Source organism: Dermatophagoides pteronyssinus, unplaced genomic scaffold, assembly GCF_027571235.1.
Source record: "Dermatophagoides pteronyssinus isolate colony J.1.1.1.1 unplaced genomic scaffold, Derpt_VIB-CSIC_2022.12 sq0003, whole genome shotgun sequence".
NCBI classification, from domain to species: domain Eukaryota; kingdom Metazoa; phylum Arthropoda; class Arachnida; order Sarcoptiformes; family Pyroglyphidae; genus Dermatophagoides; species Dermatophagoides pteronyssinus.
The window spans coordinates 3,105,193-3,123,330 of record NW_027461527.1 but is presented as its reverse complement, the minus strand read 5'-3'; the positions used below and the strand labels follow the sequence as shown (position 1 = coordinate 3,123,330).

The 18,138-nt window shown below is 28.4% G+C and overlaps 6 protein-coding genes across 8 annotated transcripts; 3 read left to right on the top strand and 3 right to left on the bottom strand.

The window, feature by feature from the left end:
- Positions 1–337: 337 nt before the first annotated feature.
- On the bottom strand, positions 338–3,770 carry LOC113793649 (uncharacterized). 3 transcript variants are annotated; one of them, XM_075825097.1, is made up of 7 exons: positions 2,980–3,767; positions 2,350–2,914; positions 2,187–2,262; positions 1,924–2,108; positions 1,750–1,855; positions 1,244–1,642; positions 338–1,181 (listed from the first exon to the last, which is right to left on the bottom strand). In XM_075825097.1, exons 2-7 carry the CDS (start codon positions 2,447–2,449, stop codon positions 554–556), a joined length of 1,494 nt encoding a protein of 497 aa, XP_075681212.1. In that variant the 5' UTR covers positions 2,450–2,914; positions 2,980–3,767; the 3' UTR covers positions 338–553. The 3 variants fall into 3 exon arrangements, with proteins under 3 accessions (XP_075681212.1, XP_075681211.1, XP_075681213.1); XM_075825096.1 differs by having other exon boundaries at positions 2,350–3,229; positions 3,357–3,767; XM_075825098.1 differs by having other exon boundaries at positions 1,750–1,852; positions 2,350–3,770.
- Positions 3,771–4,419: 649 nt separating this feature from the next.
- ATPsynC (ATP synthase, subunit C) lies at positions 4,420–5,758 on the top strand. Its single transcript, XM_027343753.2, has 3 exons — positions 4,420–4,653; positions 4,908–4,975; positions 5,058–5,758. The coding sequence occupies exons 2-3, from the start codon at positions 4,925–4,927 to the stop codon at positions 5,418–5,420; spliced, it is 414 nt and encodes a 137-aa protein (XP_027199554.1). The 5' UTR covers positions 4,420–4,653; positions 4,908–4,924; the 3' UTR covers positions 5,421–5,758.
- Positions 5,759–5,882: 124 nt separating this feature from the next.
- LOC113793689 (putative defense protein 3) lies at positions 5,883–7,097 on the bottom strand. The gene is made up of 4 exons (XM_027343751.2): positions 6,606–7,097; positions 6,475–6,549; positions 6,307–6,382; positions 5,883–6,061 (listed from the first exon to the last, which is right to left on the bottom strand). The coding sequence occupies exons 1-4, from the start codon at positions 6,817–6,819 to the stop codon at positions 5,893–5,895; spliced, it is 534 nt and encodes a 177-aa protein (XP_027199552.1). The 5' UTR covers positions 6,820–7,097; the 3' UTR covers positions 5,883–5,892.
- A 954-nt stretch (positions 7,098–8,051) lies between these two features.
- Positions 8,052–10,371, top strand: LOC113793688 (cell division cycle protein 16 homolog). The gene is given in 6 exon segments (XM_027343749.2): positions 8,052–8,519; positions 8,608–8,868; positions 8,870–9,090; positions 9,172–9,251; positions 9,354–10,018; positions 10,081–10,371. Coding segments are annotated over 6 exon segments (1,848 nt in total). The 5' UTR covers positions 8,052–8,189.
- A 261-nt stretch (positions 10,372–10,632) lies between these two features.
- On the top strand, positions 10,633–13,245 carry LOC113793687 (phosphatidylinositol-3,5-bisphosphate 3-phosphatase MTMR2-like). Its single transcript, XM_075825095.1, has 3 exons — positions 10,633–11,097; positions 11,151–12,591; positions 12,902–13,245. The coding sequence occupies exons 1-2, from the start codon at positions 10,633–10,635 to the stop codon at positions 12,570–12,572; spliced, it is 1,887 nt and encodes a 628-aa protein (XP_075681210.1). The 3' UTR covers positions 12,573–12,591; positions 12,902–13,245.
- sNPF (short neuropeptide F precursor) lies at positions 13,196–18,131 on the bottom strand. The gene is made up of 3 exons (XM_027343752.2): positions 17,373–18,131; positions 14,902–14,998; positions 13,196–14,823 (listed from the first exon to the last, which is right to left on the bottom strand). The coding sequence occupies exons 1-3, from the start codon at positions 17,641–17,643 to the stop codon at positions 14,703–14,705; spliced, it is 489 nt and encodes a 162-aa protein (XP_027199553.2). The 5' UTR covers positions 17,644–18,131; the 3' UTR covers positions 13,196–14,702.
- Positions 18,132–18,138: the final 7 nt, after the last annotated feature.

Here is an 18,138-nt window from a genome sequence, read left to right as displayed (position 1 = left end):
AATTGAATTTGCAAAAAAAAGTTTTTGAAACAATCTTCTTTTGTTTCAAATCAAGCATCTGAACTATTAAAAAATAGCCAACACCTTTAACATCAACAATATGTCAGTTTTGAGTAAATTTTTTATTTTCACATTAATCCAATATTTATAAAAACAAAAAAGAAAAAATAAATATAGCCCCTATTGACAATGAAAATTTCATTGGATAAGAAAAAAAAATTTTTAAATTATTCTTATCAGCATCGTCATCATCATTATTATTGATAATTGATCACAGCATTCAACAACAAAAAAAGAAGAGAAAAAGCATGCGACAAAATGATAAATATGATGATGATAATGATAATAATACCTATACTTTTTTTTAATATTAGAATTTTTTTTTCATTACCCGAGAATATTAATAAAAGATTTACAGAATTTTTGTTTTGCACATATATAAATCAAAATACACACATATAAACTAAAAATACACACAATAGACATTGTTTTTTTGAACAAATTATTCCTAATAAATTTAGGATTGATTGATTGATGATTGATTTATACACAATTATTTAGGTATAACTGGACTAAGTAAATGTTGTTGTAATGTTGGTGCCGATATTATTGGTGGACTTGAATTTTTTGCCAAAAAATTCATCTGTTTTGGTTCACAACTTGTTACTTCAACATTAACCGATACAGGTGGACAACTTTGATCCGGTATTAAATCATTTTGATTAAAATGTACAGTTGTTGTATTATGATTTGTTTGTAATGATGATGATGATGATGTATGTCCAATATTGATCATTCTATTATTTGATTGTCGTGATAATGGCAGATTATTATTACTGGTCATTGTTGTTGGTGATAATAATTCGGCTTTTATTGATGATAATTGTAAATTATTATTACCATTAGTATTTGTCATCGATGATGCTGAAACATGAATATAATTTGAATTCGATGATGATGATGATGATGAAGTAGTAGAATTCATATCATTAAATGTCTCCGATTTTTGATGTATGATTGATGTCATCATTTCATTATCATGTTGTTGTTGTTGTTGATAATGATTGTTCTGTGCATATTGATGCTGAACACCGCCAGAATGATGTGTATTCTGATGACTTTTAAGTCCATGACTAGTTTTATAAATTTTTCCACAAATACAACGATAGATTTTCCTATTACTAAACAAATAGGAAAATGTTTTTTTTAGAATCAAATAAACATTTTTAAAAAATTCACATACTTTTCATCAAGCATTGGTTTTATGGCCAGTGTTTTCGGTGTCATCGGATGACCATTTGATTGGCCATTATTATTTTGATTACCACAACCGTTGTTGTTGTTGCCAGCCATTGTCATCTTATTATCCTTATTAATATGTGCTGTTCGTTTATGATGACTTAAACTATTCGAGGTACGATATTGTTTATTACAACCTTGCCATGTACAATGATAAAGACGTTTTTCATCGATATTTTTTCCACCACCAACACCACCATTATTTATCATCATTTTCGATGAATTTGTAATCATTTGTCCATTGCCATTCATTGTTGTACATACATTCTGTAAACCGTTGACATTTGCCGTTTGTTCGATTGTTGGCGATGATGATACATTTGAGCCCATAATTTGATGAAATCTTCGTTGTTTTATTTTTGGAAATATTTTTTTTGGGGAGTGACACACACAGCATAGCATCATTAATTATAGATTTTTTATACATTAAAAAAAATGGACAACAATTACTTAGTCAATGCATTGGTGTTTGTTGTATCAACATTTGCCCATGAATCGATTGAACTTTGGCCCGAATCACTTTCGAATCCAGCATCATCATCAAGTTCACTACCTTCTAAGGTAAATTTAAAAAAGAAAAATTGACAAAAGGAATGAAATCATTTTTTTTCAATTACACGTTACCTGTAGGTGTTGTACTTAATGATGCAGCCGGTGAATTGATTGATTTTCTTACATGATGATGATGTCCATAATGACCATTATGATAATTATTATTTTGATTATTATGAGAATCATTCAATGAATTCGAATCTATCATACCACCACCACCACCATTATTTAGGTCATTACCATCATTGGAAAAAATTCTGTAAAACATATTTAAATAAGAAAAAAATATTTTTTTTTTCAGGAAAAAAACAGTTATTATAATTATGATTACTTACCTTAAAACACAGCTAACCGGCATACAATTAGTGTTTGATGGATTTTTTTGTGGTGTATTATCAATTGCATCGACATCTTTTTTTTAAAAAAAAAGAATTAGTCAAAAAAAAATGCATTAATAAGCAATAAGGAAATGGGAAAAAAAGAAATCCAATCACTAACCTAAATGATGATCTTCAATATGTCTGATTAATTCGGTTAATGATGCAAATTTTATACCACAAGAATTAAATGTACAAACATTTGATAAGAAAACGGCCATTTTGATTATTTTGTAATTTATCGATTAAATTTTAAGAAAAAAATTAAAAATTTCTACATTCAAATCATTACATTGAATATAAATCTACTAAAAGCCGCAATATTTTTTTTTACGTTTCTAAAATCAGAATTATTGTGGCCTATATGAATGAATGAATGAATGAATGAGATGATTGCTTCTTGCGTTGCTTGTGTTGTTATATTTTTAGATAAATAATAATAATAATAATCAAAAAACAAACGCAGAGTGAAATATCAAAAAGAAAAAAAAACGACGACGTAATTATCTCTTGTAGTTGTTGATGTTGTTTGTATACAACGAGAAACGTTTTCTGGTTATTAAAAAACAGTTAAAATTCTTTCAAAACAACATTTTGAAAAAGGGCTTATCAGGGTATCCTCTTCTTTTTCACACTCTTTGTAAATTAGTGATTGGTTGTTTGTTGATTTGCTGATTGTTGATATCCTATCAAATGAAATATTGTCGTTAACTGAATTTTCAATTAATCAATCAATCAGTTGATGAGTTACTTTGTTATTGATAATCAGATTGGGGATTTTCTTTTTCGGATTCGTAATTTGTTGTTGTTGATATTGTTTCGAAATTATTTATTTGGATGGATTTGATTTGAATCGAGTTTTTTTGATATGTTTCAATGATTGAATAAAGCGAATTTTTTAACTTTATCGAATTTAATTTTGAAAACGAACAATATGGCGTTATTTATATACAGTATGGCTCAAATACCGGTCGAACTTTGTTTGTTAATTATCGATCGATCTTGATGAGTTTACAATATTTCCATTGAAAAATAAAAGCGAGAGAGAGAGAGAGAGAGAGAGAAAATTATTCAAATTTACAGGTAATTCGATCAAACAGGAAAAAAACCGCAAAAATTTTTTTTTACAATTTTGAAATGAGAATATAATGAATTCCCGGATAAAATTGGTTAGTTTATCGAGATGATTATTATCGTTGAAAAGAATTTGTCGAATTGCCCTAAAGAATTTGGATGTTCAACGAAAAAAAAGAAAAGAAAAGAAAAGCGGGAGAGAAATTTTCTCTTGATTTTTTTTTCTGGTCAAATCAAACGACGAAATAGAAAAATATGGTTAGTAGCGACACCTAACCAAGAAATTTTTACGTTCGTTTCGCTATATAATTTTTTTTTTGAGTTCGAAAAAGAATATCGCGTTTTGAAGAATGATGGCGGCGATGATGATGATGATGACGGGAGGAGGGGAATTATTTTGCGAAAGAAAACCAGTTCACCCGAGTCACCGGGTGACGTTATCGCAACCAAAAAAATATGAAAAAAAATGAAAATAATTCTCGAATGAACAAAACAAATCAAAAGTCGCTGATGAATGATGTTTCGTTTTCAATCATATTAAACTGCGCAAATGCGTAGTAAATTTTTTTCCGGCTTCGAATTCGTTTTTTTCAATTTCTTGCTCATCATTTTTACGCATGCTCAAAATCAATCGAAAGATTTTTCTAATTTTTTTTCTTCTCTATTTTTTTTGTTTTGGAGAATTTAATATTCCGGATTCAGGAATTTTTTGTTTTGATCAGTTGATTCTCAGAAATTTTCGATCCAAAAATTGATTAGAATTGGCAAAAAAATCAGATGGATCTTTTCGGGCTAATCGTTTCACCGAAAAAATACCGGCTTTTTTCAGAATTCAGCAATTCTATACGTTGATTATTTAGATGTCATTTCTCTTTAAACGCACAGATTATTTTTTGCTTTCCATCCAAAGTTAATCGATTCAATTTAGTTGACAGATTATTAGATTTGAAAAATGTGGCGAAAATTTGAAAAAGAAAATTTGAAGAAAAAAATTTCATAACATTCTATATGAACGGAATCACAATTTGATAACATTGTACACCAAAAAAAGGTGACGCATGCTCATCGATATCGTTGAGAAAAAAAAGAACTGAATAAAAAGCACACAACCAACGTTTGTACAAAATAACACCGACTGAGAGTTCTCCTTCATCTTCCCTTTTGCCCTCTAAGCAAAGAACCAATTTTTTTTTTTATATTTTCTTGTTAACGAAAAAAATCATCATCATTGCCTAAAAAGCCATAAGCCGTCGTACTATTGTGCACACACGTTGTCTTGTTCTATTCCCTGAATTTTTAGTTTGTTTGATTTTTTTTTGTTTCATCTAAAAAAATCCATCCTGTTCCAAATGTAATTATTATCTTAAAATACAAATTGAATTTACTAATTATTTCGAAACAATCAATGTCCAATTTGATGATGATGCGATACATGAATGTTTGTTGTCGTTATTGCCATTAGATTTTCGATCATTGGTCATTCTGATTAATTTTTTGTTCTATAATTAATGATTTGATCACTTATTTGTTCAAACCACATGTTTGATTTATTTGATTAAAATTTCTAATCTTTTTTTTCTGGTTCTAATCTTTTTGAATATCTAGATATCGATTTAACAAAAATGGCTTACCTTCAATCAACTCGTGTTTCAAACCACATTATTCGATCAATGGTATTTATATATTAATAAAACACACATCATACAGTATCAATGACCTTTTTGTCCTTTCTTTATTTTTTTGATGAATCTTTAGCTTTTGGGCCGATCAAGTGTTCGTTGTATGTCCGGTAGCATTCAACAACAAATAAATGTTACAAATGAAAAATTAAACACATCATCATCATCATTGATTCCCAGTCGTGGTTTGCATACATCATTGGTACGACGAGATATTGATTCAGCAGCCAAATTTATTGGTGCTGGTGCTGCTACAGTCGGTGTTGCTGGTTCAGGTGCCGGTATTGGTTCTGTATTTGGTGGTTTAGTTGTCGGTTATGCTAGAAATCCATCGCTCAAACAACAACTTTTCTCATATGCCATTTTAGGTTTCGCCTTATCCGAAGCTATGGGTCTTTTCTGTCTTATGATGGCTTTCCTTTTATTGTTTGCTTTCTAAATAAAAAAATCCTGAATCGGTAAACATACACCCAATACATTCAATACAAACACACACAAACATACACCAACCACCTTCAAATCATAAAACATTTTTAAAAAAACAATAATGACCATCAAAATATCTTAACATCAATTTTGTATGTAGGGTCATTTTTTTACCTTAACAACAACAACAATATGGGAAGCATCAGCAGAAATAAAATATATAAAAAAACGTGTAATGTAATGGAAAGAATAAGTTTAAAAAAAAATTATTACAAAATTTTTGTTCACAAGAAAAAAAAATTTATTCATAATTTGGTAATTAATAAAAAATTGAATTAGTTGAAAAAAAAACATTGTTGCATTTTATAACTTTGATTATTTTTTGTGTTTGTGATGGATGTGTTGATCAGTATTATTATTATGCTGTGTTTGTAATAAGATTGGTTTCAATGATACTTGGTTTCTTGTTTGTTTGTTTTGTTTTTTCAAACATGAACATGTGGATTAACAACCGATATAAGACCTTTAAAAAATGTATCATATTTTCTTACAACTGTACCACGAAATACAACCTGACCACTTAAACCACCTTGATGATTAACACTACCGGTATTTAATGGTGCATTCCAAACCAAATTTGCTGCTTTTTTATTTCTATTTTTTTGTATTTTGAAGAAAAGAAGAAAAACAAAAATTGGTTTTCAAGGTTTTTAATTCAATTTTGAAATCAAAAAAAATAACTTAAAAATTGCTTCAAATTGATAAAATCACCACCAAACACCAAATATACATTCAAGGATCATTTTTTTTTGTAATTTGATTTTTGTAATATAAATTTCATTCGTGATTTTATTAAAATTTTCAAAGAAATTTTCAAAATAAAAAAAAATTTCACTAACCTGTTGTCCGAATGTGTTACAGCCGAACAGCTATCAATCACTTTTAGGCCAGTTCCTTGGGAAAATTTGCCAATAGCTAATATAGATTTTTTTTTTGTTTTGTTTAAAGAAATAAAAAGATAATTGAAATCAAAAAAAAACTTTTTGAAATAAAAAAATCAAAAATACTTTTGCCCGTTTCCGGATCCAATGCTTGAACGATCAATCCTTTGAATGGTATGTTGCTTGGTGATTTCAATACAACTAATAAATGAAAAGAAACAAATGAGAAAAGAAACATTATGGGAAAAAAAATTTACCTAAAATCTGATCACCAGGTCTATATTGTGAATTAGATTGTTCCAACATATATGGTGATTCATTTGCTTCTTTTGCCGGTTGGCCACCATGCCGTGGTAACAGTGTTGGACAAGTTTTTTCCGGTGCACCACTTGGCCATGATTTACATGATTCTAAAATAATCATTATTATTGATAAAATTAAAATTGATTTTTTATTATTCATAGTAGCCATATTGATGGTTGGTTGGGTTGATTTTTTTCAAAACTAATCCGATAATATATTGATGATTAATTTGATTGCAGAAAAAAATTTTCTGGTTTTTTATATTAGTTTTTGTTTTCTGGTCGGTCGTAACGAATCAAATCAAATCAGAATTTCAAATGTGTGTGTGTGTGTTTTCGATAAAGGCAACAAGTGACGATGCTTTGATGATGATATTTCACTAGAAAAACAAATCATGAATAACAAAAAATATTATCAAATTATGGTTATTTGAATATTGTTGTTGTTGTTGTTGTCGTTATTTATTATTATTGCGTTCGTGTCGATAGATGCGATGTTCACATCTCGAAGATTAGAGTAAAAATGTACAAGTAAAAAAATAAACAAAAATTTTGTTTTCCTCGATAATGTTGATGATGTGTGTTCTGTAAAAAAAACTGATGAAAATTTTCAAATAACAATAATGATTCGGAAATCATTTACCTGAAATCATTTCTTTCAAATAAAAAAACGTCTTTCGTCTTCAGGTTTTTGTTTTGTTTAATCTTTGATACAAAAAAATTCAAAGAGAACATTGAACAACAATAACAACAATAATGTTTCAAACAACAAATAGTTGTGGTTTTTATAAGGGGGAGGATATTCACCAATGACCGAGGCCGAATTTCATTTCGAAAAGAGAAACATTTCAATTTCATTTCATTATGTTTTTTTAATTTGATTGTTTCGTTTTCATTGACAGATTGAGAAAACAAAAACAAAAAAAAAGAGAGAAAAAGATTCTGAAATTGGAACATGGATCGTTCGAATTGATTGAGTAGATTCTTGTGTAACATCATCATCATCATCAGAGTCATATCTGAAAGATGATAAAGGATTCAATTAAAATTAAATGTTATCAAGTTTTTCATTGAAATATTTGGATGGCCATGATCATTTTTTCATTTCACAAAGCAAAAAAAAAACATTGGCAACAGAAAAAAGTTTGTCGATCCATTAACATGGATGATAATTTATTCAAATTCAATGAATGTAATAACATGGTCAAACGACTAGATCATGATCAAAATTGTAATGATCATTATAGCAAGGTTAATTCCATGGTCAGTTTTTTTTTGTTTTGAATGGTCATTGAAAAAATTTAATGAGAATTTTACAAAATTTTTTCAAATGAATTTTTTTTTTCGTAAAAAAAATCCAAATTTGGATACGTACTCTCCGTATGGGTATACCACAGTCAGAAAAAAAATCCGAATCTTTTTTTTCAGTGTTTTTGACATCACGCGCGAGTCCAATTTGAACCGCTGTTTGAATCGGTTTCTAATGTTTTTAAAAATCAATTTAAAATTATTAAACCAACAACAACAAGGAAAAACGAAATGAAAAGTTTATCCATCAATTCAAATCAACAACAACAACGACCAAAAACATGTTCAAACAATGTTGATGGTAATCATAATAATAAAGAACAATTGATACGTATAATTCGTTTGGAAAGAGATAAATTAATTCAACGATTACAATATGAATCGGCTATATTTCTTTCGGATAAAATTATAGCCATCAATGGAATGAATATAAATGATGGTTTTATAATGATACATTGTATCTATTTATCAAAACAATATCAACGTGCAGCACATCTTTTACAACAAAATCGTTTACATGAAATGGATGTTAAATGTTGTTGTTTACTAGTCAAATGTTTGGTAAATCCTTTTATTATTATTGTTGTTGTTGTTGTTTTCATTTAAATTCTGATCTTCCTTTTTTTAATTACAATTTAAAATCTTTTAGATGAAAATTAAAAAATATAAAAAAGCCTTAACAATTATTGATTCATGTTTGAAAACAAGATTCGATGATTCAAAATGGCGTATACCATTACTTGTATTACGTAGTGAAGCATATGAATCATTGGATAATCGTATCGATGCACGTCAATCATTAATACAGGCATTGGAACAGAATTTTCTTTGCTATGAAGCATTCTATCGTATTACACATCATCATATGGCAACAAAAATTGAAGAATTAGATATTCTTTATAAATTAATAATTAAAAAGTCGTTCAGAACGTTCAAAATTAATACGAAGTTTTATGACGGATTTTATGATATTTTTTTATTATATTCAATTGAAAAAATATGATAAACCAGATCGTTTGATCATACGTAAACCATTTCAATTGTTTGCCGAAAATGTTGATTTTTTAATCGCACAAGCCGAAAGACATTTCTATAATTTTGACCTAATACAAACATTAGAAATTACATCCAAGTATGGTTTTTTTATTATTTTTTTCTTTTGAAAATTAACAACAACAACAAAAATTGTTTATTTTGTTTCGTTCCGCTACAGGTTAATCGAAAAAGATCCACATAATTTTGAATGTCTTGAGATACATATCTCATGTTTGCTCAGCCTTGAAAGATCTATTGGTAATGTTTAGTTGTTGTTTTTTGATGAATGACTTGTAACTTGAAAAATGTCAATGACCGTTATGGTTTTTTTGTTTTGCTTTTTGTTTAAAAATTTTCCAGAATTATTTAAATTGTCACAAAATTTGATCGATCTATATCCGGAACATGAAATATCCTGGTATTCATTAGGCTGTTATTATCATCTGATCAAAAAGAAAGAAGTATCACGACGTTATCTACAGAAAGCAGTTACATTGAATAATGTATTTGCACCAGCTTGGTTACTATATGGCCATTCATTTTCCGATGATGGTGAACATGATCAAGTGATGGCAACATATTTTAAAGCATCACATTTAATGCCCGGTTGTCATTTACCATTACTTTATATTGGTGTTGAATATGCACGTACCGAAAATCATAAACTTGGTGAAAAATTTATCTTTACTGCATTAACAATTGCACCCGAAGATCCATTAGTATTACATGAACTTTCAGTTACAGCATTTCATTCGGATGAATTATTAAAAGCTGATCGTTATCTTCGACAAGCTTTACGTGTATTAAAATATATTGAAAACAAAGATGATATTCGTATACAATATGAACCATTATTTAGTAATATGGGTCATATACAAAGAAAATTAGGACGTTATAATGATGCGATTGAATTTTTTAAAAAATCCCTTTCACTTTCACCAAATAATCCATCAACATATTCATCGATCGGTTTAGTTTATTGTATGTTGGATAAATATTCTGAAGCAGTCGATTATCTGGATCATGTAAGTATAATCTTTTCAAAAATGCAGATATTATCATACTTTTTTTCTATTCATTCATATAGGCATATGGATTAAATCGATTATTCAAACGTGATGATGTAACCAAAGATCTACTTGATGATGCACTTAAATTTTATCCGGATAGTTTACAATTACCACCACCAGCAGCATCTAGCCATTTAGATTTACCTGATTTAAATCAAAAATTATCTACATGGTCTGATTGTGATAATCGAATAGATTTTGCACGTAATCTTGCTAAATCGTCAACATCATCATCGATGGCTAATGAAAATCTTAAACAACAGAATAATAATGAAAATAATGATGATAGTATATTGATGATACGATAATAATAAAATTTTTTCGAATTTTCAAAAAAAAACGTCTTTTATGTACGGCTTGTGTATATCATCATGATGATATTGACACTCCCCGTAATCGTTTATTTTCTTCAGTAAACATGTTGCTTCAAAGATTTTTGTTTCATGACAAATCTTTTTGTTTATTTTTTATCGTGTTGAGGGCGGATTGATTGATCGTATTTTATTTTCATTTAAGTTGAATTTTATTCATTTTAACCATCGTTTTTTTTCTGGAACATCTATATCCAAATGAATCGAAACGATAATTATACAAATTCACCATTAAGTCCGGTATTGGAAATTAGTCTATCGGGTGATAATCCTGATGATATACCATTATTTCCCGGTGAAAAAATTGATTCAGAAATTAATGCTCGTGAAGTAACATATATTTGTCCATATGAAGGTGAAATACGAGGCCATCTTTATTTAACAAATTATAAATTATATTTTAAAAGTAATGAAGAACATGAAAAAACTAGATTAGTACATGTACCATTGGGTACTATTAAAAAAATTGATAAATTTGGTGGTTCACAAACAAAAGGCAACAATGCTTATGGTATAATAATACATTGTAAAGATGTTCGAACATTAAAATTTGCACATAGCCCGGAAAATCATTCACGGCGTGATGTTTTCGAAAAACTACGTCAATATGCATTCCCATTAACCTATGCATCGACTAAGAATATGTTTTGTTTTGAATTTAAAGTAAGCTAATTCTTGTAACATGAATGAAATATTTGTAATAATTTTATAAATAGGTTACATATCCAGTTGATGGTTGGTCAATATATGAACCATTAGCTGAATATAGACGAATGAATTTACCGAATGAATCATGGCGTATAACAAAAATTAATGATAAATATAAACTATGTGATACATATCCAGCCATTTTAGTTGTACCACATAATGTTACTGATAATGATTTGCAAGCTGTTGCAGCATTTCGTAGTCGCGCAAGATTACCGGTATTAAGTTGGATACATCCAGAATCACAAGCAAGTATTGTACGTTGTTCACAACCATTAACCGGTATTAGTGGACAACGTTCAACCGATGATGAAAAATATATTCAAATGATAATGGATGCAAATGCACAATCACATAAAATATTTATTATGGATGCTAGACCACAAACAAATGCAATGGCTAATCGTACACGTGGTGGTGGTCTTGAAAATGAACATTTATATAATAATGCTGAAATACAATTTCTTGGTATTGCTTCGATTCATCCGATGCGTGAAAGTTTAAGAAAATTGACTGAACTTTGTTATGGAAATATTGATGATTCATTGTTTATGTTGGAATTGGAAAAATCACAATGGCTTAAACATATACAGATTATATTGAGTGGTGCTGTTCGAATTGTCGATAAAATTGAATATCAAAAAACATCGGTCGTTGTACATTGTAGTGATGGATGGGATCGAACATCACAGCTAACTAGTCTGGCCATGTTAATGTTGGATCCATATTATCGAACATTGACTGGTTTTCAAGTATTGATCGAAAAAGAATGGCTCAGTTTTGGTCATAAATTTGCTCAACGACTTGGTCATGGTGAAGATAAATCATCGGATGATAATCGTTCACCAGTATTTCTTCAATGGCTTGATTGTGTTTGGCAAATTCAACGACAATTTCCTACTGCTTTTGAATTTAATGAAACACTTTTGTTAGTTATTGCCGATCATATGTATTCATGTTTATTTGGAACATTTTTAGGTAATTCAGAATCAACACGTAAACGTGATGGTCTACCACAGAAAACCAAATCAATATGGTCAATGGTAAATACTTATCGAGATGAATTTCTAAATGCTTGCTATACAACAGCACCAACACCATACACAATTTCAATGACAGCATCATCAACTAAAGATTATGTTATTATACCACGTTGTGCTGCACCATTTATCGAAATATGGACAAGTTATTTTTGTCGTTGGAATATGAATATTTCACCACAATCAATTGATCAGATACGTTTACGAAACAAAGAATTATTAGCTATACGTGCTGCATTACAGAAAAAAGTTGAAGAATTACAGAATAAATATTCACGTCAATCAAATGCTGTATCGAATGCTGGTCATTCAAATTCATCTGGACCATCATCACCATCAAATTCACAGTTAACGAATACGAATCCAAATGCAAGAATTGTTAATATATAGAACGCCAAAAAATGATCAAGTAAGTTTCAACCAGCGAAAAAAACATTACATTAAGAAAAAGGCAATTATTTGATGAAAATTTTTTAAAAATATTGATTGCTTATTACATTAATTGGTTTTATAAGCAATAAGATTTAATGACTAATCTTCTCTCTGAAATCATTATTATTAACCTTATTTTTTTGATGAATGAAATTCATGACAAAAAAAAGGTTAATAATAAATATTGCCTACTTTGTCATTGCAATTTCTAATACATTTTCTTTATTGATTCTAATTTTAAATTTTTGTTTTTTTTTCTTTCTAATTCCTTATCATACATCAAATAGATTTATATGAATTTCATGGCGAGAAATATGATACCTACACATGTATACAACTGTACGATTGTACTAAACACATATTGACAATGTTAGATATATAAAAAAAAGTACAAACTTAACAGCAGCATCATCAGTATTATGGTAGGCGGAAAGCAAAATCCCAATCTCTTTTTTTTGGATCGTTGGCGGTTCCTCTATTTATATATTCTTCAAACATGTCAATCAATGTCGAATGTCATCATCCGAATGAAAAAAAAAATTATTAATCAAAATTCATTTTCTCTTTTTCATATTAAGGTGTAATGTTTATTCCAATTTTCATTTAATCAATAAAATTTTTTTATTATTAATTTTCTTTATCAAATTTAATTTTTTGTTTTTTATTTTTGTTTGAAAATCATGTCTGAATGGGTTATGTTTGGGCTATTGTGACCGAAAAATATTAATTATCATCATCATCATTGTCGTCGTCGAGGTCATCATAGTCGTCGTCGTCGTCGTCATTGTCATCATTGTAGATCGCAAATTTTTTAAATAACTTTCAAGTGTGTGTATTTCAGGTAAATACAGGTGTGTGTGTGTGTTTCACACCTTTTTTTTGTATTTGGAATGAATAAATGAAAACGGTGTGTGTGTGTTTGCGTCAAGAAAAAAACAAACAGAACAACAAACTATGTGTAGGCGTGTGTGGGGTGTATTAGACAAACATTTTCTTTTTTGAAAATTTTATTTCTTTTTGAAAATTAATTTTTTAAAAATTTGAAATTTTTTAAATTCAAATTTTTTTCTCGTTTTTAAAACTCAGATTTTGGTATTGGCGCTTGTTCACAAAACTGATGATTAATAACGGACATTTGATGTTTTTGTTTTGTTTTGTTTGTTTGTGTATACAATGTTAAATGTGGATAAAATAAATAAATAAATAGGAATCGATGTTTTCTGTTATTTTGTTTTGTTTTGTTTGCTATGTTGTAAAACCACAAAATTAATAATATCCAAAATAAAATGATTCGTAATGAATGAATTAAGATGATTGATTGATTGATGCCAACTACAACAACAACAACAACAAATTTTCTGTTGTGTTTTTCTGCAAACCAGAAAATTGTATTTGATTAATTTGCTGCTGATGTTTACCACCATGCCAATTCATTCATTCATTCATTCTTGTCATTCATTGATGATGAATACCCAGAAAAAATAAAATCAACCTGTTGCACACCATAAAAATAATGATTCTGTTCAATTTAAATAATGATGATGATGATGATGATGATGATGATGGAATGTATTTTGTGATGTTTATGTTTTTCTTCTCTATGTGTGTGTGAATGTGGAGGACAGAATATTCAATGAAAACAAACAAACAAACACACACACAAACACAATGGGAAAAAAACATGCAAATTCGTGTATGGATAGTAAATGGAAACAAACAAAAGAAGAATGAAAAAAAATCAAAATATGATGACTAGTAATAGTGGTAGTTGTAGTGAATGTGAATGTGAAAAGTTGATTAAATTTGATGAATTTTTGTTTAAAAATTTAAATTCTGTGTGTGTGTGTGTATGTTTTTATCAATGAGAAATTTTGCCATAAATTATACCAAATCTTTGATGTTAAGTAAAATCATAACATTGCTCTATACTCTATATGTGATTGATTGATTGATTGATTTTTATGTGTTTCGTTTGTCTGTTTGATTGTGTGGTAGATTGATGAATGTTAAATTTTGTTTTTGTTTTTGCAAATTTTCATTTTTGTTTTTTGTTTTATTTTGTTTTGGTTTAAATATTCTTTTTACTTTTCATTCTTTCCATGGCATTCTTTCCAAATCTGTATCTTCAATACTGTTAATGTCACGATTGTTTTTGATTGATGGCATTTTATCATTCCATAATGGATCGGAACGTCTACCAAATCGAAGTCTAATGATGATTAGTGATTCAATTAGTTAGTAAGGGAGAAAAACAATTATGAAAAAAAATCAATTAGAAAAATCTTACCTTAACGTTGGTGAACGACCACCTTTACGTTCCATTTGATGTACAAACGGTGTTGGACTATCCTGTCGTAACCATATTTCATAAAGATCACGCAATTCTAAAATTTTTTACAAAGTTTATAAAGAAAATTTTTATTACTTTTTTGTTTTATATCACAATAAACACGTGAATTTATCAATAATTTAAACAGAAAAACAGAAAAAAATCAATCAATAATTTATTGATTGATCAATGGAAAAAAGAAGATTAACAAAAAATCGATAAAAAAACAAAATTCAAAATGTTTATTTTTCGTTCGGTTCGGTTCTGATCAATAATCGATTGTTTTTAATCGAATTTGTTTTTTTTTACTTTTTTATTCACTACCGAATACTATTGATATACTATAGATACTATAGACATGTAATAACAATAATCATTCAGGGAATAAAAAAAAAAGGTTGAAAACTCATAATATTTATCTATTTTTTAACTATCATTTATCTAACTATCATTGGTTTTTTTTGTTTAATGTGAAATTGGTTTATCATTATCATCATCATCATGTTTTGTGGTTGATTCTTGGTTGTTGATCGGTTATTTTTTGTTGTGGTTCAAGAAACAAGAAACAAAATCAAAAATTCAATAATGTTAATGCAATGTTCGTGAATGAATGATAATAATGATAATGTTGTTGATGATGATGATGATGTGAAGCATAGTAAGCAAGTATTAACTATTTCAGCTAGACACCCACATAGAAACCCGACACAAACAAACACAAAAAAAAAATTCAATTTCAATTTCAAAATCGATCCAACAAAAAAAAAAATCATTACATTTGCACTCTTGTAAGTGTGAGTATACTTTAGTTTCTTACTACTATTCCACAAAAAAATTCCTAGTCAAATATTTTAGAAACTTCTTATTGAATATTTATGATATTGAATCTAATATGGGGATTCATTAAAATTGATGAATGAATGGATGGATAACCTTTTTTTTATATATAAATAGATTTTTATAATTGGCTTCTGTAACCTATCTGGATGAATTGGACTGTTTGAAAGAAATTTTTCATTTTTTTTTCATTGGAAAAAAAAGCCTAACATTATTTAATGAAAAACAAAAAAGTTTTTAAAAGTGAAGAAATTTTTCTTGAAAAAAATTGATCTTCCCCCTTCCAAAAAAAAAAAAAAAAAAATACATTTTCCATGGAATATTCGTTTTTCGAAAGTCGAAAAAAGTGATGACAATTTTTTTTTCCCTGAAAAAAACAAACATGATAATCAATAATAATGATCATCATTAGTTGAACCAAGGGGGGAAAGAGACGTAGAATTAAATTTTTTTTGAAAATCTGAAACACCCTCCCGGAAAAAAAAATTTTTTGGATCGATAAAAGTCAAAAAATTGATTTGTTGGGACAACAAAATCGTTTTCGCTTGTTTGCTTGATTGTTTGACATATGATGAATTTCATTTTGTTGAATTTAATTTAATTTAATTTAATTTTTGTTTTTGTTTTCTGTTTCACAAGAAAAAAATGAATCAATTTTTTTTTCTTTTGTTCAACGTAATTGACAGAACAGTTGATTCAATGGCAATGTAATTATGGTAGCCAACCAAAAACAAAAAATGTCATCAGTTCATTGGAATTCATCAAAAAGAATTGCCAAATTTGATATTTATTCATTGGAAAAGCGGAAACAAACGGATTAACGCGAACAACAACGACAAAATGACGGAATCAAATAACAAAGAAAACAAGCAAGCAATTTTTCGGCTGCTGTCAATCAAATTAAAGCATTATGTGAATTGACCGAAAGCCCGAATCAAGAGAGAGAGAGAAAAACCTAAATATAGACTGATCTTATGCGTGTGTTTGCTTGTGCTTGATGTGTGTAAAGTTGTGAAATTTTCAACAACAAAAAAAAATTCCGGAATAAATTTACTTCGGTTATTCGGTTGATTGTTGTTATAATGAAAGTGATGCAAAGAAAACAAATTTCAAAATGGAAATAATCTTTTTTTTTATTCCATAATTTTATTTTATTTTTCGGGATACTTGATGATCCTCATATGATCCTCATCATTGTTAATGAATAAAAATGAACCAAATTTGACAACAAACAACAAACAATCAACTAAAAAATAACCAACAACAAACACATGAGATGCCTGAAATTTCTCAGTGTGTCCTGTATTTGTGGTTGTAATTGAATTGTGAATCAATCAACCAACCGAACAAACAAACAAATATTTTTGATACTAATGAAACACACACAAGAACCAACAGATCCAGATGATCCTCATCATCATCATCATCATTATAATGATGATGATGTTTCATGATGAACGAAATAAATAAATGCATGAATAAATTCAATGTATAATGTGATCAAACGGTAAAATTTTTTTCCGGTTTTCCTTTTTTCGTTTGCAAAATTATGCGGTAATTCCCGAAAAAAGGAAAGAAAATTTTTCACTTACTTTCCAAATCATATGCCGGTGCTGATGTAACAATCTGTGCACAGATCAATAATAATAGAAAAGCCATTGCCATTTGTGTTGTACGATTTGTTGTTGTTGTTCTTGATATTAATGATGAATTTTTTGTTTTATTTGTTGATGATGATATTGATGATTTAGATGATGGATAATAATTCATCATTGATGAATATGACATTATTGATGATATCATTGTTGATGATGGCTGATGATGATTCAGTTGTTGTTGTTGTTGAGATTTAGATATTTTCATATTTAGAAGAAATGAGAAAAAAATTGTTTGCTTGATTTGATCTCAAAACCAGAGCACAATTCGATTGATTTTTCTTTGTTGAAAATTTTTTTTTGAAAATTTTTCAATAGAAACAAACACCTTCGAATAAGTGTTGAGAATTTCGTTAAAAAACACCGCAAAATTAAAATCGATATTCAAGGAAGGAACAATTCGTTTGGTTTATTTTTTTCTGAAATTTTAATATTCAATTGAATATTGAATTGAACTGAATTTTGGATTTGATTATAACCTGATATTTATATAGTTTTTATTCAATGATAGATTTCGATATTGACGAAAAATGAAATGACTAGATTAAACTGTAGAGTGAAAAAAAGCCATTCACTTTATACACACTGGTGTTTCAGTTTTGGGTTTGCTTTTTGGTGTCTGTTGGTTATAACTTGGTTGCTATCATCATCATCATTATTTTACGGGTTTTTCGGGTTGATTGAAATAAAATGAACAACACGA

Coding starts and splice junctions, on each gene's coding strand:
- LOC113793649 (XM_075825097.1), bottom strand. CDS start 2,449: ATGGCCGTTTTCTTATCAAATGTTTGTACATTTAATTCTTGTGGTATA. Junction 2,109..2,186: donor CCGGTTAGCTGTGTTTTAAG/GTAAGTAATCAT, acceptor TATGTTTTACAG/AATTTTTTCCAATGATGGTA. Junction 1,856..1,923: donor ATTAAGTACAACACCTACAG/GTAACGTGTAAT, acceptor AATTTACCTTAG/AAGGTAGTGAACTTGATGAT.
- ATPsynC (XM_027343753.2), top strand. CDS start 4,925: ATGGCTTACCTTCAATCAACTCGTGTTTCAAACCACATTATTCGATCA. Junction 4,976..5,057: donor ACCACATTATTCGATCAATG/GTATTTATATAT, acceptor ATGAATCTTTAG/CTTTTGGGCCGATCAAGTGT.
- LOC113793689 (XM_027343751.2), bottom strand. CDS start 6,819: ATGGCTACTATGAATAATAAAAAATCAATTTTAATTTTATCAATAATA. Junction 6,550..6,605: donor ACCTGGTGATCAGATTTTAG/GTAAATTTTTTT, acceptor TTCATTTATTAG/TTGTATTGAAATCACCAAGC. Junction 6,383..6,474: donor GGATCCGGAAACGGGCAAAA/GTATTTTTGATT, acceptor AATCTATATTAG/CTATTGGCAAATTTTCCCAA.
- LOC113793687 (XM_075825095.1), top strand. CDS start 10,633: ATGAATCGAAACGATAATTATACAAATTCACCATTAAGTCCGGTATTG. Junction 11,098..11,150: donor TGTTTTGTTTTGAATTTAAA/GTAAGCTAATTC, acceptor TTTTATAAATAG/GTTACATATCCAGTTGATGG.
- sNPF (XM_027343752.2), bottom strand. CDS start 17,643: ATGAAAATATCTAAATCTCAACAACAACAACAACTGAATCATCATCAG. Junction 14,999..17,372: donor ACCGGCATATGATTTGGAAA/GTAAGTGAAAAA, acceptor AAAAAATTTTAG/AATTGCGTGATCTTTATGAA. Junction 14,824..14,901: donor GGTCGTTCACCAACGTTAAG/GTAAGATTTTTC, acceptor AATCATCATTAG/ACTTCGATTTGGTAGACGTT.